At 38.1% G+C, this 24540-nt stretch overlaps 1 protein-coding gene across 5 annotated transcripts in view; it reads left to right on the top strand.

Moving 5' to 3' along the window:
- The window catches only part of LOC146322481 (nck-associated protein 5-like), a 115283-nt gene extending 107688 nt beyond the window's left edge, over positions 1 to 7595 (top strand). For 4 of the 5 annotated variants that reach the window (XM_084724475.1, XM_084724473.1, XM_084724474.1 and 1 more), the window contains 2 exons: positions 4544 to 4639; positions 7142 to 7595. In XM_084724475.1, the coding sequence (XP_084580601.1) occupies positions 4544 to 4639; positions 7142 to 7143 (98 nt within the window). In that variant the 3' untranslated portion in view covers positions 7144 to 7595. Of the gene's footprint in view, positions 1 to 4543; positions 4669 to 7141 lie in introns of those variants that run through there. The other variant, XM_084724478.1, reaches the window with a different exon arrangement.
- Positions 7596 to 24540: the final 16945 nt, after the last annotated feature.

Below are 24540 nucleotides of genomic sequence, written 5' to 3'. Positions count from 1 at the left end.
CACTTCAGCGATCTTAAATTAGTCTGAAATAATAATTTTTTGAGATAACAGTAAGATTGAAATGAGATCTTAAATTTGTCTCAGGGGTCAAATTTAAGTCTTGTCTCTCCATATGGACATTAAGGAGAAACCTCTGAGACACCAATGAGCTCAGCAAAAGATTTCCTGCTTTTCTTTCATTTTGCTCATTTTTTTTCCTAAGAGGGTTTGAGGAGAAACACATGAGACTTCAATGACTTCAAAATAAGAATTTCATTTATTTCTCATAAGACAAGGAAGGGCATTTTGAAGTGCAAGATACTTGCCACAGTATTAGATTTTTTAAAATATGTTTCCAGTCTATAAAGTTGCATTGATATTGTCAATATATTTGTTTTGAGTGGCTGTGATTGACAATGAACCTAAATCATAGACAAGAACTGATATTTATGAGCTGAAATCAGTATGATAACAACAAACTGCTCAATGCTTTAAGGTAGGGTTTTGCTGCAGGCATATAGCCACGTTTCCACTCATTTTTGGTGTAAACCCTGGATGTGTTTTGTTTCCGCCACAGACAGTACTTTTCAATTTGCCAACAGTTCAGAAACAACAGACAAGACTTTTCTTTGCGTTGAGCTGCAGGATTTATTACCTGACACACTATAACCTGTACTGTATATTTACTGCCAGCTTGACAACATACTGCTAACCTTCTCCTCTGCTAGGCTGGCATTCACTGTCACTTGTCTGTCACTCACTCTCTCTCACTTGCTACATGCACACGTTTCATGTGGCCGTTTGTTACAGTAAGGACAGTGATGCAGGCAGCAAGACTAAAGACTGCTGACAGGCGACTCTGGCTGCTCTGATACCCTTGGACCAATCAGTGATTGGCCGTGTTTTAATTTCACTTGAAACCTCAACAGAGGTGTAATGACAAAACAGAGGGTATTGAGTGGTTCTTTTGGTATCAAGTATAATTTTTGTGAAAATAGTGTTTTCTAATGTGTAACAAACTGAACTGAACCGAACTGCTTGCTTGAACCATGGCTTCTGTGCTGCTCTAAATTAAAATCAGGATAAGAAAATTACTGTTTACATATGAATTGGCTTTTTAATATGACAAATTGTTCTGTGTATGCTATAGAATAGGCTGTAAAACTTGGTGCCATCTGTCAGCATGCATAAAATAAGGACGATTTCCAAAAGGAGGATCCACTTGGGTAATTCATTATTCATTTTTTATTCTACGGAGATTGTTCAAGGAGATGTTAAAGCTACATTCTCACATGAGGAAATGCACTTCACGAAGTGCCATCATGTTCTGGCTTTCTTTTTCTCTGCTTTAGATTCAGATGAGTGCCAGCGAAATTGAAGGAATAAATACCTGCATACAATATGCTACTGAAAGCAGCAGTGATGGCGGTGTGTCATCGCTACACTGATAACTTTCATGCAGGAGGACACACTGTGGCCTGCTCAGCATGCTAATCAAACAGAATGTGCCAAAGAAAACACTCATTTTCACTGTCTAGAGGAGAGATGAATTTCGGGCGATGGTGGTATTTAATGCGTGACTTTTTCAGAGTGAAGCCCCAAGGGTTCTCCACCTGGAAAATAATATGTATTTCCACCTGCACAGTTTAAAGACTGTGAGAGGAGCATTAATTTAGAAGTGCATATGGCCACAGCATAGTTCATCACATGAGTCATTTTGTGGCTGAAACAGAAAAAAATGGCGTTCCAAATTTCACAGCCTGTTAGAATAATAATGGTGGTCGATTTACCACTTGCAATTTGTAGTCGTTTTTATAAACAGTGGGTTCTTGATTTCAGAATGGTGGACAAAGCGGACGTCTCATTTTTAGCCAACAACCATCAATTTTGCAGGCTGGTAGATTTTATTAGCTGTAACTGGCTATCTAATTAAAGTAATATTAGCAAGAGTTAAATACCAGCAGACTTTTTAATGGTTCCATTAAAAATTCCATGACTAGTTTAGAAATAATAACCTTGTATAAAGTGTCTTACCCTTGTCTCGACCACAAACGCTTCAGATGTGCTTTCTGTCAACAAAAACACTAATTTATGCCACTGTCTGAATGAGAGGGTGACAAAAGATGGGATTTTCACTTCTGTCCCACTACCACAAAAAAACTCTTTAAAATAAAGAAAATAGCCTTTATTGATATTTGAACTGTATATTTTAATATTATATATATATATAAACTGACCTATTGCTATTATGATTCCTGCTCCCGCTCGACTTTTTTTTCTTTTCCTGTCCCAGTCCCATGATAAATAGTGAAACTGAGTCACATCCAACGGGAATCCTGCAACCTGAAGCATTTATTTACGCTTCAGGTTACCTGAAGCATTTATTTATGCTTCAAGTCTGTATTTTTTAAGAACACATGCATAAACATGAGACTGATGCCCAATAACATTGAACAAAATAAATCTGAATAAATATATTTGCCTAGATTTTGCAACCCAGGTGGAGCAGAGTGAGCAGCTCAGTCTGCTCTGGTTTGTAATCCCTCAGACTCTCACTTCACTTCACCTAGCAGCTGGGAAGCAAGACACTGGAACTTCTTGAACTTCTTCCTCAGTGTTTATTTATGAGCGAACAGTAACCTTCACTGTAAATTTACTGCCACTAGACAACTTTACTGTTCTGTCCTCTGCTCAGATGGCCAACACCTGTCTCCTCTGATTACAGCCACTGGCACTCTTTTTTTCCTTTCTCTTTGCTGCTCTGCCACACTTATTTTGCGAAAACACACTGCCGTGCTTATCCCACAACCATACATATCATGTTGATGGAAAAATAGATCAGGAATATTAACACATAATAATGTAAAACTGCGCAGAAAGTTTGGCTGCTCATTTGCTGCTGACGCTCTCATGTGTTGGCACGATGGAAATGTCAGAGTCAACGCTGTCTAGACATGGGGTTAAAGAGCCACACCCACGAGACTAGCGTCACCAGGAGCTCTCTCGTAATTTGTAATAATTGCGTCTGTGTCATCTGTGATTTTAATCTGCTGTAATAGAAATTCCACTGCAAATCATTATATTTCACCAAACACAGATGTCCTTTGATAATATTAGTCCTCTTTGAGCTGACGTCTCGGTAATTTGGGGTGCAGTCAACACTGCAGTCAACAGCTGTGATGTGAGATCGGCTATATTGTAATTTAAAATGAGTGATGTCGAGGTTAGCTGTAAATGTGCGCTAATACTTTCTAATACACATGCAGAAAGGCAAAACGACTCTAAACTTTACTTAGGAGCAGACGCTCTGCCTCTGAATGGAGAAAGGCTAACTAAAAGTCACGAACCTCCAGTATCCAGCCTGTTCTCACACTCAGGTCATCAAAGGAGGATGTCATGCCCATCAGCGTTTTGAACATATGCACAAGGTACCTACACCAGACTTTCTCCAAGGAGGCAAGAGTTCATGTCCTGTGTAAAACCAAAAGTCAACATTAAGTAAAGTATGAAGTGATGATTGTTTGTAACATTATGTAACATAATAACGTTACGTGTCAAGTAACATGTTATCTGTAGTTTTAAGTGACATAACAGCACGTGTCACATGAAAGCGACTTGACTTAACGTAACGTAAACCGTTTCTCACATTAACCTTGTGTTAAAAAGGCTTTCTGGCAGCGTCTCATACAGACACTAAAGGCTTGTTTCCGCTGGGCACGGCCACATCATGTTATGGCACCAGACCTGATTGCAGCCATTCCAGATAATGCTCATGATTCCACCAGACATGCTGCAACGTGTCACAGAAGCGGCTCTCTTCTGCACCACAAATACGCATTCTATTTTTGATGGATGCCACGTCAGCCTGCACAGAGCAGATTGTGTGCTTAACTTTGTAGCTGACTTATCCATGGTGCAAGCGCAGTATCAAGGAAGAATGACAAAATCAACAAATTCTGAGCAAGTCAAGCCAGGTCATAAAGCAGCGTCAGCATTTGAAAACTACCAGTTCGGCATGCAGAGAAAGCCCCAGGCCTGCAGTGCCAGGTTATGGTTGCTAGGCAAAGCTAAAGAGTATCTGACAGTGAAGCCCTTGTGGATCCAGAAACAGTGCAGATTGCAAAGATTGCATCAGATTGAATGCTTTTTTTGCTGCAATGCATATTTAAATGTTTATCTCCAGAGGCTTGTTTCTTCTGACAAACACTGAATACTTTTGGCTGTTTGATTTAAGCAGCCTAAACTGTCACTCCGTATCTGGCAAACTAAAGTCATCGTGTTTCACTTGAGTTCAGTTCAGGTGGTTGTCACTTTTAAGTCAGAATTATAAATTTGTCTTCTTTCAAGATGTCAGTCGCTGCTCCTTTAGTGTCACTCAGATCTCCTGCCACTTTGAATTCAGAATGATCATCTTGCTCTCTTTGAAGATGTAAGATGTCAATCTGTCAGCGTCTCTCTGTCCACCTAACTCCACATCTGACTCCTGTGCTCGACAGGAGTGAGAGTTAAGTCTGACTGCTGAGAAAACCCCTGAAATGAGTTTCCTTCTGTGTTTTTTTTCCAGGTGGATTGGAACCAAAGAAGATGACCTATATCAAATCGAAAACACGAACCACTCCGAGCCAACAGAAAGAACAGACGAGACTTCAGCTTGCAAACTGTAAGACACAAAGGAACGGATTTATATAAGTGACACATTTAGGAAAACGTTACGCTGAAAGTCATGTTGTGTTATGTGTTTCTCACATTTTCAGAGGAGTTTCTTCTTGCTAGAATGCTGAAAAAAATGCCTCTGAATGTCAAAGTGACCCAACTGAATAGCAGGAATTTCATAATTCCAGACCAAATGAATCCACAAAAGTGCTATTGCACCATTTGAAAAGACGATGTCCTGTATAATTACCTTGAAGCGCCAGCCTTGGAGAATAGAAAAGAATACTGCAATCAAATTCACATTACAGCTTAAAAACTGTCCACATGCTGAGGTCAGAAGACATTTGGCAACAGGGTCACAGTTTGTTTCATTTTTTCTTTCCACCGTTGTAGGGTTATATCGGCAAGTGCGATGAAAGTCGAAAGTTCTTCAGCAGTTCAGCTGTAGACAAACGTAAAGCCTGTTCCCAGTAGCCTTGTCAAGCTTTTTCAAACTTTGCCTTTAAGACAGTCACTGTTGCAGGTAGCTACAAAGATGAAGAAAACTCTAACTCCAATTTAAATTTTTTCACACACACACACAATGTCGCACTTTCTCTATAAACTCATTTCCGTCCCCACTGAGCAGAAAGTAAGCTTAATGGTGGCAACTAAACACATGACTAACACAAGATTCCCAAACATCATTTGCATCTCACTACAGTACATTAACGCTGGCATTTACAAAGTTTGTGTGTGTGTGTGTGTGTGTGTGTGTGTGTGTGTGTGTGTGTGTGTGTGTGTGTGTGTGTGTGTGTGTGTGTGTGTTTGAGTCTGTTCATGAGCATGACACACACAAAATATCTGTGATTCTAGTAATTAATAACTTATTTTGTTCTCATAAATGCACTCATATAAATGTTTAATACATTTGTACTCACAGTCACAATCTATATACTATGAATCAGACCTAGTGTCAGTTAAACTGTTAAAAGGGACAGTTCACCCCAAATCAAAAATACATATTTTTCGTCTTACCTGTGGAGTTGCACAGAAGGTCTGTGGATTATATGAAGTTACAAGTCCATGACTTCTGGAAAGAGACATTGCTGTTGAGTTTTTAAAATGTATTTTTTGGCACTTTGAGCAACACAAGTCGAGTGCCATCAAATTCCATTATATTCTGGGAGAAAGCAGACATCTCTACAGCTGACATCTCCCAAACTACAACTGCAACTCACACCAAATCTACCCAGACGGATAAGTAGCACTACAGGTAAGAGGAAAAATATGTTGTCCCTGCAGCTGACCTATATGAGAAAGTGATGCACCTTCACATCAACATGCAGAGCGGCAGATTTCTTCAAATATCGTCCTTGCCCAGCGCAATCAAATCACAAGTTGTCTGTTTCTATTTGCATTTAAACCACAGTTGCTCATGCAGTACGACTGAAACTGATGCATGTTAAATTAACCTCCAACAACTCTTTAATATTATAAATCACCATAAACTATAATTGAAGGTGCTCAGCAGTCAGCAGAAAGAACTGCTGACTTTCCTCTGAATAAAGTTCCTCACATATATGCAGGTTCTTCACACACATATTGAGGACTGTATCTTTAAGATTCTCAGTCATCCGGGTCATGCCATTCATAGAAAGGGTAACCGTAGGCAACTGGACTTGGTTGGGTTCTTGAAAATTGAATAATGTAAAGGGATGTGTTGTAAATGTGATTTTGACCATTTTTGGTGAAATAAACACACATGATCATACTGAAGTTCACTATTGAGCATCTCTTAAAAGGGCACTTAAATCAAAAATACTCGTTTTTTCCCTTGTATTCATCCATCTAGATTGTTTGGTGTGAGTTAGAGAGTTTTGGAGTTATCAGCTGTAGAGATGTCTGCCTTCTCTCCAATAGAATGGAACTAAATGGCCCTTGGCTTGTGGTGCTAAAAGTGAAAACATTTGAAAAATTCAAAACCAGCATCTCTTTGCAAAAATAATGACCAGTTCCTCAAAGTGATCCACACAACTTGTATTTGTGAGCCATTTCATGTAGGAATTTTCTTTCTGCAGTAGAATCTACTGGACATCCAGAATCTTAGATGAAATTGCTCACAACAAGGTTTTGTTGATTATCTTGAGTAACCAGGTTGTGTTCTTTGGAGGGAGACACTGCTGTTGAATTTTTCAAATGTATTTTTTTGTGCTTTCAGCGCCGCAAGCTGAGTGCAATCTAGTTTCATTATACTGGGGAGGAGGCAGACATCTCTGATAACTCAAAAACTCTCACAAAAAAAAACAAATTGATCAACAGCACTACAGACTACAGGGGAAAAATGTAATGTAGTATTTTTGATTTTGTGTAGAACTGTCCCTTTAATCAAGAACCCCCATCTGTATGATTGTTAATTACCTTCATCATCACTTCCAAAATATTACATTATATGAATGACAATTTTACTTTGGACAGTGCATGGCACCGTACCTCAGGAGCTCACTCTGCTCTGCATCTTCCATTTCAGAGTTTGTGAAGCCGAATGAATCAACCTGAAGCAAGGAATCAGGCAATCAGTTGGATTTATCACTCCGACACACGCATGGATGATCCCTAAATCCCACAGTTTGCAGGCTGAAGCTGTGTATCAGGATGAAACACTCGAAACTGGAAAACAAGTGAGCTTGGCACTGTGGGTTCCCACCTGTGCTCAGTGCAGCGCTGAGATACTGAGTAGCCTTTCAGGTGTAGGAATGAACCTCCTGGCAGCCATTTTGGAGGTCTGCAGCTCATTGGCATCAGCTGTGAGCTGCTGATTGAATTTCTAAATGTATAACTCCACTGTCTCACAGGACTGGAGTTAAACATACACAGTACATAGGCAGTTGTTTTGTTTTGTTTTGCTAGTACAGGTTAGCTACTGTAGCACTGTCATGGCTACCTGTAATCACCACCATAAACACGTCTGACACAAGCTAATGCATGTTTTTAATCAACATTAATATTAATATTAATATTAATATTAATATTAATATTAATATTAATATTAATATTAAGCTAATGTTAAATGGCCAACAGCTGCTTTTTTACTTTTACATAACCATATCTGTTACCTAGCTAAGCTTCTTACAACTAGTAGGCCTAATACACACAGAAACACATGAACTTTATAAAATAATATAATAACTTTATAGTATAATATTTTGAATATTTGGGCGTCTCGTGCACAGCTGTGAACCCCCCCATTGCGGCCAAAGCTCTGATATTTAATTAAAAATATGGCACCAGACCTAGCCAACATAATTTCGCCTTATAAAGCTGTTGCAGCTAACATGTTTGAAAACAATGATGTACTTTCATATCCAGAAGACACAGAGCAATATTACAAATACAACATCTTTATTTTTGCCTCTTTTTTGGTCTCCACCAACTCAAAAAAGTGTTTGTTTGTTTTTGAGTTTGCTAGCTGTTAGACTGCATAAACCAGGCACTTAGTTAAATCTTACTGCGCAGCTGTACAACCAAACGATGAGCCATAACACACTAAAAGTCATCACTTCCATTTTACCATCAAAAATATTTATTATTGCAGGTTTTAACATTTAAATAATGTTGCAAAAGCACAACCAGTTCACCACCAGACCTCCATAATGGCACCAGCTGTGGTCACTTTTAGAGACTGGACGACCTCCACTAGCATCCTGCGGAACAAAAATCATTCTGCCACATTCATTTGCATCTACAGACATTTCAGTGAATGTTTGTGTGAAGATGTAATTCTGCTTTCAGTCTACTACAACTTATTATCAAAATACTAATCTCAATAATATATATTTTTGAGCACATCATCAGATGGAACCTCGTAAGCTCAAGATTACAAACTTCCATCCTTATGTACAGCACGAACTACTGATTGCCATTCATGAGCTATATACCTGACTGAGTAATGTGATTCTTTTATTGTCAAAATGTTAATATCAACTTGCATGCAACCACCCTCTGGCTTATTATGAACCTGATATCCATCGTATGAAGAGTTTCGTCACAAGGGATGAAAAATATTGATGTGCAATGCTCAGTGTTGTAGACATAAAACACATATTCTGTCATTTCATATGCAAAACTCTTTTGAATATATCATCCATAACGAGCCTGGCTTTCAATTTTTAAAACTGTGCGTGTCTCATCTTATAATGAAACTCTTCATATGTGAACTGCAGTCTGCATTTTATACACGATTCCACAGTTATGACATCAAGACAAAACAGCGAGTTTTGCATGTAGCCTAACCTTAGTTATAAAGCACCTGCAGTAGTAGGCACATTGTGGACATTGTTGTGCTAGCTCAGGGAAAATACCGTTTATTGTCTCTGATAGATGCTGTGGATTTAATAAGTAAACCTCAACTTTAAAGGGACAATTCATCCCCAAATCAAAAATGCATATTTTCTCCTGGCCTGCAGTGATATTTATCAGTCTATTTTATTTTTTTTTTTGGTTTGTTTGTTTTAGTGTTAGTTGCAGAGTTTTAGAGATATCGGCTGTACAGAGATGATGGAATTAAATGCACTCGGTTTGTGTTGCTCAAAGTGAGAAAAAAAAAGAAAAGAAATTAAAAACCAAAAAATCACCAAAAAAAAAAAAAAAAAGATTAACCAAGATAATCCACTGACTGGTGTGAGCAGTTTCATGTAGGAATTGTTTTCTTTTTGCAGTAGAATCTACTGGAACTACTTTCTGTTCTCCTAGAAAGAAAGTAGTTCCCACTGGAAACTGTTCACAACAAGGTCTGTGGATTATCTTCAGTGATTGAGTTGAGATTTTTGGAAAGAGACACTCTTTTTTTTTTAATTTTTCAAATGTATTTTTGGCGCTTTGAGGACCACAAGCTGAGCCCTGAAGATAGACTGAAATCTCCAAAACCCTGCAACTCACATCAAAAAAGTCTAGATGGATAAATAGAAAAATGTATTTCTGAGTTTGGGGTGAACTGTCCCTTTAAAATGTACAACTACTGAACACACCAGATTTCACTGTAACAGTTTAAGATATTACCTGAAGTCAATATTTTCCTCTTGTCAGTTTCTGTCTGTACATTTAACTGTAAGATATCTCACCATGGTTGCTCGGTTTCTCTCTCTATTACGTATGCCGTGTCCTTTATAGTAATGTTTTTGGTGTCTTGAATGCATCCCGACATATTTGACAGTTTTAGCTGCTTTGCGATGTCCTCCCCCACACTCCCCCACACCTCTGTCAGCTCCCTTCGCTCACCTTTCATGTGTAGATATTTTGCCAAAATGCATATTGCCAAACACAGCAGCTCTGAGCTAATCACATATTACACAGAAGATGAATGCAACTAAATCTACATATCAAACTTGTCATGGTGACTATAGCCATATTCTTTTGAAACACTAGAGGCAGTTTAACGTGATGTAGAACTACGGAGCACTGTCATGTTGCACAATATCATTAGTCATGTCATCTTAACTGTATTTACCTCCTCTTTAAATCTTTACTCACTTTGCTACATGTATATTTTGAAGGTAATATCTGATGAATTCAAGTGGTGTTGCTGCCAATAGCAGCACACAGGTTTAATAAATGAAATATGTAGCGTACACGGGTGAGGCGAGGCGTTAATGGATCAGGGAACAGATTGGCTGTACTGATACGGGTAGATGGAGCATGGCGTCTGTGTTTTTAAAAATGACTCACATAATGAAGAGCGTCACTCTCACAAGAGTATTGTATTTTTTTAACATTTACTCTAATGCCCTGTATTTGTACTCAGCACTGATGAGTGTAATTTACCATTTATTGCACATATTCTTACTCACGATTACAGTAATTCCCCCTCTAAATGTCTTTTTTTTTCAGAACCCAATAATAACAGTGATGTTCTTGTGTGACAGTCACCTTAGCAGTATGGATTGAGAATTGTATATTACTGATATTCTTTGTTTTATGTAAAAGAAGACAGAAAAAATAAACTATTTCAATACTTATACAACATTGTGGATGTTGCTGTGTGGTTTGTTGTGTTTGACTGAATTAATGTGGCTGGGAAAAAAACAAAAAAGAAGCTCCAGATGTGATTTTATGCTAACAGGGGAGACAGTTTCCTCCCAGCTCGAGTGTCCACTTCAGACTGGAGTCCAATCTCTGTGCCTGCCAATATGAGAGATGGAAGCACTATAGAGCAACTGGGTCCAGCTCACTTTTCCAACTCTGTGATGACAACAAGTGTTGTTTTTGTCATTAACTTCAAAGTAAACAATTTGCAGAATACCAACCAACATGTCACGGGCACTGGGCCAGGGTTTGACAAACTGGAAGCAAACTCCTGCTGGGCTGCCAAACAGTGTTGTCAGATAAAACTAAAATGACAAAACAAACATGGATGAAGAATGAGTATTTGTATAATTGACATCCATGTATTGCAGGAATTGGTGTGAGGATCTTCTTCTTAGCGCTGACATTTTTATCATCAGTCCATAACGCTGACCATAAGCTTCCCCTAACCTAAAAGGAATAGTCTGACATTTTGAGAAATACCCTTATTAATTTTTTGCTGAGAATTAGATGACAAAATCGGTACTCCTCTGTCTGTTAAATATGAAGCAGGAGCCAGTGTTAATGAGTTACTGTGTAGGAAGCTAAGCAATGTACTGCTGTGGACAGAGTCAGCAGCAAAACATATTTTAGCCACTTAAAAAATCAGTATCAGTTCAAGTAGGGACTATATTTACAATATTTTCACAGCTTAACCTTACTGTCAGACATCCTTTTCTGACAAGCCAAATGTCACTCGCTTAAAAAAAAACAAAAAAAAAAAACAGATTACATTGCAGAAATCAGTCATTTTACATTGCAGACCATGAGAGTTGCTGGTCTACTGCTGCCTCGAATGGTTAGATAGTTTGTGTTATTATGTGACTTCAGTCCCTGTCCACAGCAGTACATTGTTTGCTCATACAACCCCACTTCAAATAATCTGAACTATCCCTTTAGCCTGTGAGCTCATAGGCAGATTATTTTCAACCTTTAGGCTGCCAGAATACTTGCTTTTAACAAAAACATCACACAAATCCAGATTCCTTTTCCTTTTGGAGTGTGGTAAGTATAAAGTGATAGTAATGGTAACTGTAGTGGTAATAATGTTAATAATAGTAGTAATAAATAATAGTAATAGTGACAGAGTAGGTGTGTTGCAGTCATAGGTTCATACTTTACAGCTCTAGAGGCAGAGACACCTGTAGAAAATGACAGATATGAGAAGAGTGTCAATTTTTTCATCTAACTGTCAGCAAGAAGGGTGACTGTGCATTTACCCTAAAATGTCAAATCATTCCTTTAACTAGGCTAAGTGTTTCTAGTGGTTCTAGTTTATCCTCTTTATTTGTTTGCCATGTGCAGATGAAGAAATACCCCAATCAAAAACATAGTTTTTAAAAAAAAAAAAAAAAAAAAAAGTCTGGATAACTATATTTCCTCATAAATGCTTTTGTCGACATAGAATAGATGCAAATAAACATAATTTATGTTAAATAATTTTGGCAGAAAACAGGCAGGAAACAAGCTCAGATAAAACTCCAGTTCTGCAGCCAAGGGAGCATTTCTCTCTTGCTCTGGGAAATATTCAAGGTCTCGGGCCATCTGGTCTGGTCTAATCTCTGAATACAAAACCTCCTTGAACTCTGTGACAAACGCAGTGGTAACTACAGTACAGACCAGCACAGTACTGCATCATACTCAGTTTGGATCTTTGTCACACATGGGAAGCCAGACAGTGTTGACACTTTAGACAAATAAGATATTTTTTCCACAGCAACTTACAGAACAGAACAGGTGAACAGGTATATGTGTTGCTCAAAGGTATTGTAGTGTGCAAGCAAAAATTCAGAGGATGACGCTGTATATCAATTTGTTGCTTTTGGGAGAGAAATCAAATATTACATATATGTTACAAAAATCATCTACCAGGCCTATGTTTAGTTACAGTTACATTTGAAGGCAGAATGAGTAGGATTTATTGGCTGTAAACAATATTCAAAGTCTTCAAAAGTGCCCTTTAGTAAGTTAACTAAGCTGATCACCATTACCAATCTGTCCAACAGAAAACAGGCCAACTCCTTCCAACTGTGGAAGAAGAAGAAGAAAATTTGGTTGAAAATCATTTAAAAATTTGACTTGACGTTTGGTAGAAAGTGAAAGATGAAAAGATTTCTGTTTCATGTAGTTCACTAGACAGCTATTTAAGGATGTCCATCTATGTCCGGTTTTAGGTGAAAGCTGAAATGTTGGACATGTGGACTCAACATGGTCCAAATTTCAACACCTAATTTTTGGCTACACTTCATTCAAACTGGACAGACCAAAGAGGAACCAAATTTCAACAACTAATTTTAGGCTACATTTAGACCAATCTGGATAGACTAAAGACTTTCCAAATTTCAACGTCTTTTTTTGGGCTAAATAAAGGCCTCAACAAACGGACTGGATTAAGCCCAGAAGACAACATTGTCCATGCTGTTGTAGTTGTACCATTGTCTTCTTCCTTCCTCTTTACAAAAAAACCCACATAATACCTTTTCCTTCAAAATTACAGTCAATATATTGGTAAGTTCCATATTAAAATCCCTCAAAGTCTTCAATACATATTTTATATAAGTCTGGACAGACATGGATGTAAACTGCAATATTTTTTGACTGCTCTGCTTTATACGAACATTGACAGCTGCCTTCTCACTTCTCAAGTGATCAACAACTGCTTCAGTTTGAAATCTTGTCTCATCCAGGGACAGTGAATGTGGGAGGTCATGTTAATCTTGGCAAACTTTACAAATATCCGCTGGTAGTGCCTGGTAGTTGTGGTAGCATTGCAGCAGGTGCTTCACCATCTGTTGCCTGGCGGGGATCTGCATTGTACTGAGTTACCTCTTTTTGTTTATTAAAATTTCACTGAAATCACAACCTTAACCAAAGTGGTTTATTTTCCAAACCTACAAAAACAAATCACAATATTTCCTCACCTTAACCCAGTGGTTCTCAAACTGTGGGGGGCATTGAGCCACAGCAGGTGGGGCATAGATGACCAGAGGAACAATATGGTGGAAACTGCGTTGAATAAATATGATTTATGCAGGAAGATGGGGTTGGTGGACAAGAATTTTTTTCAGCCTCTGAAATCTGGACATGAACATTGTGGTGTTCCAGTCCTGCACTCTGTACACCCACCTCACTGTGAATCCAGTGTATTGATTAAAAGAATCGTTGTACATGAACATAATCCAGGCACCAATTACACTATATTTTATAATTACACTATACTATATAATGTCATTTCTAGGAGACAGGGTTGGCCTGTAAGGTAAAAGCGTGGGCAAAAAAAGGCCAGAAACGATTGCTTATGACTTTCCTGCTTATTATTAATTATGGCCCCTGATGCAACATTTTTATCAACTCAGATCTTCTCTCATTTGGACAATGGCGGCTGAACAGTCAGACAACAATGTTCAGAAATGTTTTAATAGCAAACATCAAGCAGAACAGTAATCCCCAGTGGAAATTAGGCCCTTGTCCTTGATGAAAACAGAGAAACTTTTCAATATTGTCCTAGTGCAAATCAGTAAAGCAAACAGCCCCTCAGGAAGTACGAAGGTTCCTATAACCTTGCGCAGTTTGAGCTGTCAGAGTAAATGCTTTAAGTCCTAGAGTCTTACTGTCTTTGACATAATGACTCCCCTTTGATTTATAGGTACTAATTTAATAACAAGGCATGCATTATGATCCTTTCCCATAGACAGAATGGTTTCATATTTCACTCATAAATCGAGTTCATTTTGGACATTTTGTTCAAAAAGCTTTAGTTCCTCCTTTAAGATGCAGGGCACATTATGTATGCAGGAGTCCTTTTTTTCTGATCTGATGGTCAGTCATCCTTGATTAGTGTTGCTGTTTTTAAAAGCTCTGTGCATAATGCCTCCCAGTGTGCCATCAGTCATGTTATGACACTCTTACTCCGAAGCTGCCATAGAGAAAAACTACAGCTGGTGCACATTTAAACTCTCTACTCTCAGTGCTGATGTCTGACTGTGACTGTATTTCATTCTAATGCATAAGAAAAATAAAGTAAAACTCTCAAATTATGAATTTTAACTAGTCAGAACATTTTTCTCCTAATATACTGAACCATCTTTTAATCATGCGACAGCTTCAATAGCTGCCCATTATGTCTTTTACTTTCATACCAGCAAGGTTTCACTTTAATGATCTTTCTGAACATCTCATTTCTGAGTAAAAAGCTTATTGTAAATCTTCTCATTGCCTAAAACCTAATGTAAATGACCGTTAGCTCATTTAAAGTTCGACCAAAGCAGGGATTCATAACATTTAAGTGTGTCTTAATGTGTAATTATCCAACTTCCAATTAAGCTGATTAGCACAGTAAATCACAAACAAGTTCTCCGCAGCCCCTTGACGCAGCGCTGACACAGTGCTTCATCTGCTAATTAAAACAGGTTGATCATGACGACTCGGAGTGAAGCTATCGGAGTTTGGACAGAGGATTGAGATGGACTCAGATCTGCTCCTCTTGAGGCCGGTAAACAATGACAAAGCATAACGTGAGCCTCCTTTGCTGCAGATCAGCAGTTTGCCCTCAGCTGTGTTTGTTCTGCACTGAAATCCTTGTACTCTCTATGCAGCACAGTGCCGGTAGGCGTAGTGAGGCATGTACAGTATAAATTAGTTTGAAGAGCAGGTTGACATGGTGTAGGGATCAGCACTAGTTATGAAGCTAAAATTGTTCAGCCAAGTTCCAGCTTTACATGAAATATTAGCAGCAAGGGGACTAATCCATCTTTTGAATTTGTGAAGGAGTATCCAACCGGTTTTCACCCTCCAAGTGTTGCAGACAGTGTTATTAGTTTTTGAAAAGCCTTTGAAAGGTGCCTCACTTCACAGAGCCTTATCATCGAGCCTTTGGTGGCGGATTGTTGCGCCGTGCTGCCACATGCTGCACTGGACAGCAGTGTGCCTCTCTGTTTACCTTTACCTTATGATCCGTTTCACTGCCTGCAATATTTTCCTCAGGCTCATGTTGTTTTAAGTCTTGTTTTTATGATTTTGTTCATGAGAAGTAGCTGTTAGAGGTCCCACGGTGAAACTTTGGTTAAATCATCCAGTGTTTCTTTCCATTAAGAGCTCAGCACAATAAAACCTATGAAACGTAAAGAACAAAAAAAAAAAAAAAAAATGCAGTTTCAAAGAGTCAACTTTTGCCCAGTCATTTCAAACATCTGCACACACACACATATCACACAGTTCAGCATGATTGAACACAGGGTGGCACACCCATTTTTATTGGGCTTATTGGAAGAGTAAGATGCGTACTACATTTCCTCAACTACTGACAGGCAGCACAGAATAAGAAACGGAGAGCAGCTCTATTCAATGGAATTCAGTACAGGGGACAGAAACTGGGGCAAAAATTACTGCTGGGATTGTGAAATGTAACAGCCACTTTACTAAAACTGTAAACCAGTGCAAAAATGACAATTAGTGTGCCAGCACCGCCACATATTATGTGCTGTGTGTGGATCACCAAATGCCAGACAGGACATGAAAACTCTCACCACTCAAAGCTCTACCTACTGCAGTAGTAAACTGCGCAGGGACATTACAGCTGACATGTCTTTCAGAGGCTGTAGTGGAATCAATTTAAAAGGTAGTGAAGATACTAGTATCATGTGAAACTAGAAGACCTTAAGAATCCATTGGTACCAACCTTGTCATGCCAGCTTGCCTGATAAGCTAAAAAATAAATATGTTGGCCAAATTATGCTAAAAAATTAGGCTAAATGTTGGTGAGGGGAAAAACTTGACCTCAAGATATCCGAATGAAAATACTCTCCAGGATTAGGCTAATCCCATGCAGTTTTTGGCAAGCATAACATCATCAACACTGCATGTCCAACTATTACTTTTGAGAAAATTAATGAATTTTTAAACTAATTGTATGCTGCTAAGTAAAGTTTGTAACTCTTTACAGTACTTTTCAACAGTTGTAAAACCCACATCCTGACATAAAGGGTGACCAAAAGTGTTGATTTATGGAAGAAAAAAAAAAAAAGTCAAAATATGGAGGTGCAAGGTTTGTGCCTGACAGCGGTGATAAATTGGGTCTGACTGGAAAGTTGAGACTCTTGTGAATTCAATGAGCCAAATTGCATTTGGTGTGATGATGTTTGTCCCCACAGTAGTGAGAGCATTTTTTGAAACTTGACCACACTGTATAAAATGACCTATAGTGACCTCTAGAATAATCACAGCCTAATGAAACTTCACAACCGCAAACTAGAGACCTGGGGCATTCAGAGGATGGATGGCTTTCCTCAGTGTATTGACAATATGGGAGTTTCTCAGCAATCTCTAGGACAGAAGTGCTCGCCATCCAATTCAATGGAGCCCCAGAGGGGACACCAGAAACTATCCTGTGTGCACCAGGAAGCTTCCTGTACTCACGAGAAAAGTATTTCAGGTAGCTTAATACAATTTGGAGTTACTAGATCAGATGACATTGAATAACATTTAGACATAAGGGAGAGCTGCTCAACTTTTTTGATGAAGGCAGATGATGATGCCTCTATGATTTAGGCTCCCTGTAGGCTATATTACCTTTTAAGTGATGTTGAGCAGTGTGAACTTTTCAGGTGATTTCTTCATTGTGTGTTGTATTGATGTATCAGTGTTTTCTTAAACAGTTTTTGAATGATTAGAGAGGCTGCTTTCACATACATCCTCTCTTTCTCTCTCGGGAGATGCACCCTATTTCCCACCTGCGACTCATCCACTTTCAAAATGTTAATTTTTTTGACCTGCAGAGTAATCGCTGTGCCCACACATCACTATTCCATGTCATGTGATCCAGTAGCTTTAAATAAAGGGTATATTGTATTAATCTACCTGAAAAACTGTCTTGTGAGCATGGAAAACCCTCTTGCATGTACAGGGTAGATTCTGATGCACTCTGGATAGTTTTTGATGCGCACCAAAAACTATCCTGCACACACCAGAAACTTCAGAATTTTCCCATTTTCCTTTAGGGGCTCTATATTTTTTATGGTGCTCCTCAAGGTCTTGGTCTCTTCAGGTGGTATTTTGAAGGCATTTGAAGGCACCATTATTATCAATTCTTAAGTGTCCAAAAGAAGGAGACAGAGAGAGATACAGAGAGAGGAAGAAAGAGAAAAAAGAGAATGAAAAAGAGAGCGCACCGGCAAAATACTGCCACTCAATCACTTCATTTTTTCAGGTGTGACATACTTGACAGATATGGACATTGAAACTGTAGTGAAAGAGGTCATGTTTTCTCCTCAGACTGTAAAAGTTTGGGAACTCCTGGCCTACGGTATGGTTTTAATTACTTAAAGATAGTGATATGGCAATTACATTAAGGTTAGGCAATAAAACACTTGGTTAAATTTGAAGAAAGATTGTGGTTACTGTTGAGTAACGGGTAAAGGTTGATTGCAAGTCGGTGACGGGACAGTGATATGCATTGAAATCTAAAAGTCTGTTTACACCTGGTATTAACATGTGTCTTGAATGATCCAATCACAAGTGGGCAGATCTGACTATAGGTGTGAATGCATCTAAGACACACTGAGGACACATTGAGATCTGATTGCTCAGACCACATTCTGCGGTGGTCTTGGCAACATGTGAGCATATTCTTTCAGGAGTGTGTACATGAGACAGCTGTTTGATTTCCATTTGATTCACTGTAATGTAAATTATGTGTCTGGGCCCTCTTACCTGCTAATATAAGCAGCAGATGTTTGTGTACATACTGTCTGTTTCAATTGATTTCAAAATTAATAAAACAATAAGAACAGCAAGACTCCAAGACTCCCTGAATAAAATCACATGTGACGTGAGTGAGAAAAAAACTCAATAAACTTTGTGAAACAACTATGCCATTTTTTGTATTATTTGTGCCTTCTTATAAATTTGACATTAAATGCATCCCATTTAGTTGTTCCTTTCCTTACAAAAAAAGCATTGCATTGCTGTGAAGTTCAGACAGGAGAGATGCTCTGTGGTGCGCTGGGATGCACACTTTTTAATTTCTAATTTTTAATTTGTGGCAATGCATTTCTTTCTCATCTGTGATCACTTGTGATTTGGAAACATCAGATTTCCACACAGTCAGACAAAGTACAAGTGTGAATCCTGCTCATAAGTTAGTTATAAAATCCCAGCGCATGATGGAGCATCTCTCTTGCCAGGCTGCTGAGACCGCAGGTAAAACGTGAACCTCATGACAGCGGATATAGAGTTTAATGCGGCGCTGAGAGAAGAGAATGGACAGATCTTTGTGTCCAGATATAGTTTGTATCTGTATTTCTTATGTCAACAAATCCCATTATGACACCTAAACCAAATGTCCATTACATTATTCATTGGTCAGGTGGATAGTAATGGATATACAACTGACAAAATAGCCCAAGTGTTTATTTGCATATAGAGCAGGGAAATGAGATCCGATCACAAGTGGTCACTTGAGGTTGCATCTCCAGATGCATTGTAATGCCTGGTATCAACTGAAGTACTTAAAGCTATCAACTAGTGATTGGATCACCCAAGACTCATTTTATTACCAGGTGTAAACAGGCTCTATCTCACTACATGCCCATACACCACCTCTACACCCTTACTTTCCTCCCTGCTACATAAAGAAAGAAAGGGGACTGGACTGGATGATGCTGATGACATTATGTATCTTAATATCTTACTGTCAACAAATCCCATGTTGACACCCAAACCGATGAAAATGTTTTCCCAACAAGTATTGTCTGTGCATTCAAAGCCTAATATATCTTATTCTGCTGTGGCACAGAGCTCCAAAAACTAATTAAAAACACATCAATGAGTCACACTGTTGCACCGGATGACATTTTCCTTCATTACCATGAACACTCACTCTGTAGTTTATTTTTACTTAATCCCACATACTCCATCCTCCTGCTGTAAAAACTCACTGGAACTCCCAATGTGCCTTAATCCACAGCTGCTAATATTCCCCAGCAAATGCACTGTTTCTTCCTGTCTGAGTAAACTTGGATAAAAAACAACAAAGGCCTGCTGTTTTTCTTTTTTTTGTTTTTTTCTTTTAAAGATTTAGCCTATTAAAAATGAAACTATATATTGTTCAGGTGTTATTAAAGATTTTCATCTTCAGTCTGAACCGACACCGAGTCGCAGACAGGGTGTGGACAAGTAATAGAGGTCAGACTCACACAGTAGAATCACACCAGCCTTATCCTTTAACGTTGGGTTGGTGGGCTCCTAACTGGAGAAAAGACAAACTCCTGATTCTGAACTATGACTTATGTTCAGGGATCTGGGGCTTTTACCCACACACCATCCTGGTCACCACCACCCACAGTGCTGGTCTTACCTATAAATGCTCCTTCAAATTAGATGTTGAGTCTTTGGATGATGACAGTATTTTCACAGCTGAAGGCAGAACTGTCACCATACTATGATGTTGTTCCTCTTTTCTGATTTAAAGATAAAATAATGATGACATTTCCACCCACTGAGGCATTTTTCACCAGGGGAAAAATGATAGTGAAATGACTGTAAGATTAGCTGTGGTTTCACAAAAGCAAAAAAGAAAGAAGTAAAAGAAAATTGTGATCATGGAAGAGGACTCCTCTGTAGAAATAAAGGTCTTTATGTTGAACAAAAACACAATGATTCTATTTTCAGATGATTATGAAAACATATGAATATTATGTTAAATTTCTTCCACATTCTGCCATTCATCTTCTGATTTACAAATCAGGTTCATCATCATCTTTCCTTCACTTTAATATTTCCATTTCACGCTGCTTTATACTTTTACTTTTTAAATATTGTACTTTTTGCTTAACTACCTTTGTGTAACTGCTTTAGTTACTAGTTATTACATGTTACTTAATCCTAAATATAAAACATTGGAGTAATATATAATATATGTGTTAAATGCTATGGCAATGGCTGTGTATGTAGATGTGGTAGCTCCTTCAAACTTCACTACTTTTCTTTTTTAATTCAGTCATGTTTTTCAACTTTATGGCTGGAACACATTATCTGTGACAGAAATAAACTTGTAGGCACTGAAAAAAGGAGCACGGGGTTTGGATTAAAGAGCAGTGGACCCTGTGATGATCAACAAACGCAGTCTGATCAAGTGGATGCAGCGCCAGCGAGGAGAGCAGACATGAACCATGCCACAGCTGGGACTCACGGCTGCTCCTGGATGACGTCCCATCAGGAAAATGACACACACGAAACAGGAGGCGAGGAGAACTTGGTGCTTGGTGCTCAAACACAGTCAAATTTGATTGTCTTTTCTTTCATTCTAGATTTCAAGTCATATTTCTGTCAAAATACAAAACATTTTTTCTCAGATTTGCTGCTTTTCCTTTTAATTATTTAATGTTGTTTATTTAATATTGAGGTTTGGGCTGATGAACTAAACAAACACTGTGAAGGTGTCACCTAGAGGCCATTTCTCACTATTTTCAGAATCTTTACAAACTAAACAATCGATCAAATAATTGAGAAAGTAATGAGCAGATTAGTTGTAGTTCTATGCAACACAGTTCAAAATAAGCCACAACAACAACAATAGAATCATGTTTTTTACATCAATTCATGAATCAGAATCAGCTAATGATAGATATAATGATATTACAGTCAGAGGGGAATTTTTTACAGTATCAGGTACTTTTACTTTAAATACACAAAGTATATTTCCCTTATTATACTTTAATATTTAAGTAACATTTTCAATGCAGGACTTATACTCTTAAAAAGGTATTTTTACAGTGCGATAGTACTTACTACTACTTTTACTTAAAAAAAAACAAAAACGTATTGTTACACGAGCTCTGATATCTATGCTTGGGAGCATCTCAAAGTTTTTTTGCTCTTAACTACTGATTCACAAAATCAATCTAAAATATACTTTCTTAACAAAACTAAAGTGGGTAGATGCTGTTATCTTTAATAGACTTCATATATTGAGTCAAAGGGGAGAACAGAGATAAAACTGAAGCATAGTAATAAAGTCATTTTCAGCACTGAGATTATAACTCTGATTGGAGTCTTTGGAGGCCAAAGCACTAAATCTGTACTGTCAGTTTATAGTCTAATTTCTGCGCAACTATGAACTATAAATAAAGCGAATTACGATTCTGGAGTTATTTGGCTATATAAGAAAAATTTAGGGCGGTCAGAAGAGTGAAAACTAATGCTTCTGACAAACCTCTTGGACATCAGACTAAAGGTATTAGTATGGATCATGAGTTTGGTTGCGTGTGTGTGACTTGCATCTGTTCATCTTTCAGAGGCTCGTGGGTTCAGTTTTACAGTTAGGGTGAAGACACTGTTGTCACATATTCATTGGGACCACTGGATGCCAACCAAAGTCATGCCAGCTTGTGTGGGTAGGGTGGGGGGGCAAATAAAGCTCCAAAGTTAGGCTAAATTTTGTTGAGAGAAACACTGGCATGGCATTTTCAAAAAGGTCCCTTGATGTCTCACCAAAATGGTTTCTAAGGGGACTCAAGAGTCCCCTCTTTACAGGCAAGCAAACTGAGTTTTTTTATATGCAGCATAAATGTGTCATTTTTGCCTGTTCTGGTGCACAGAAATGTCATAATCTTTATCTGTTCAAACAGCAATGTTACCTTTGTCTGTATTTGGACAGAAGACCAGAAGTGGGTGTGTTTTACTACCAAATGTCATGTAAAATGAAATGTTTTATTTTCTAACCTAATATTCATTGGCAATGCAATTGCTTTGCCAACAAAATATCAATACAAGCATGTCATTTGATATTTCCACATCCTCGTACTGTACTTTACATCTGTCTCTCTCACTCTTCTTAACTAAATTAAATTTTATTAACTGTCTGAAGCCCACCACCACCTCCCCTTTAACTGGGGGATATTGAAAAATCAGAAACTGAAAAAAGTGTTTTACAAATCAAAGGATTCTGTTTTGCATCGGAAACAGAAATCCCCGAGTAAAGATATACAAGTACATAAAATATCCTTCAGTTGAAGAGAATAATCTTGATGCATTAAATCAGTGATTGATGTAGGTGCAACCTTTTTTAACTCAGCCAAGGTAATCATAGGGCTGACTTTTTCTGAATTATTATCAACAACTTTGGATGAGGGAAAGATCTTTTTCCATCACATTATTTGTGCTTTTCAGTGTAATCTATTCGGATTCGGGTGCATCCCTAATACTGTGGTCCCTAAACACTATTTGAATTGCATAAATTGAGTCTGACTGGAAAGCTGAGACTTGTGGATTCATTGAGCTCAACTGTATTTATGTGTAATGATATTAGTTCCCATAGTAGCCATTTCATTGTAGTGAAGCCGTTTTTTAAAAGATTGAACACGATAGTGGTTTCTTAATATCCCTTGCAGGCATAAGCGATCACTCCCCTGTGTGCGTCAGTGAGTGTGTGCTTGATCAATGGACCTGCATCTTATCAGGAATTAATCTTGCATACTAAAAATCTGGGGTTTTTTTTTTTGGGGGGGGGGGGGGGTACGTTCCTGACTGTGTGCTGAAGGACCTCTGTGATTCACAGTTTTTGAAAAATCTTGGGAAACATGTTTTCTTCATGGCTCCACGCCAGTGACAGCTGTGACCAGAGGCATTATGTTTTCACATCATCCTTCCTGTGAATCACAAGAACACCTTGAAGGAAATTCTTCACACTTTTTCTGATCGTATTTTGGAGGTCACAGTGACCTCCCTAAACACAACTCAAGAATTCATACGCTAATTATGACAAAATTGACACAAATCTCTAATAGGATAAAATGATAGGGTGATGACACTTTATATCCAAAAGGTCAAAGGTCAGCTTCACTGTGACATCATGATGTTCAGCTCTCTATCAGTCCTATGTCTCTATAGTCTCTAAGTGAGGACAACATGCTTCATTTCATTGCAGTGAGAACTTCTATTTTGCCAAAAGAAAAAAAAACTCTTGATACCTCTTTTTAAAATTCCCTCAAAGTTACAGGTGAATTTGGTGGTGAGTTCCCTATTAAAGCCCTTCAGAGTCTTCACTACATACATTTTATGAAAGACATGAAAGACAGGACATGACCGAAAGACATGGATATAAACTGGTTGGTGGACACATACAACTGTGAGGCAGTAATTCTATCTTTTTTTTAACTGCTCTGTTTTATACAGTCATGTTAATGTTGGCAGAGCTGTGCAAATCTCTGCTGGTTGTGACCAGCAGTTGTGGTGGCAGTGTACTAGGTGCTTCATGATTTGTTGCCTGGTGGGGATCTGCACTCTGCTGAGTGACCTCTTCTAATTGGCATTAAATTCAGTTACTGAGGTCAATCTAATCAGCTATATGCCAAAACATTAACCTTCTGAATATCCACAACTTCCACTGGGACATGCAACTTCTGACCTATGAACAGGCAACATCAAGTATAAATTATTTAGAATTTAAATAATTTAAAGATTTTTTTATCCAAAAATTTAGATTTCTATATCTGTGATATTGTCAAATTATCTGGTTGCTTCCTTCCTAATAAATAACAGAATGTCTGAAATAAAAATAATTAAACTAAGGATGAATTCATGATCCATAGTTACAGTCTCATCACACTGTTCTATGCATTTTACAGAAAACTGAGACTGTAGTATACAAAATTTTGCAAACATCTGCTGGTTGTATCTGGCAGCAGAGGTGGCATTGCAGTAGGTGCTTCACCATCTGCTGTCTACCTCTTCTAGTTTAAATTCACTCATCTTGTTTTACATCTTATGATTTTGACTGCATATTCTATTTGTTTTTACTGCAAAGCACCATGT

Source organism: Lutjanus erythropterus, chromosome 8 (genome assembly GCF_056507025.1).
Source record: "Lutjanus erythropterus isolate fLutEry1 chromosome 8, fLutEry1.hap2, whole genome shotgun sequence".
NCBI lineage: Eukaryota > Metazoa > Chordata > Actinopteri > Lutjaniformes > Lutjanidae > Lutjanus > Lutjanus erythropterus.
Note: the sequence above shows the minus strand (reverse complement) of the source record. Positions and strands in the feature narration are given on the sequence as shown.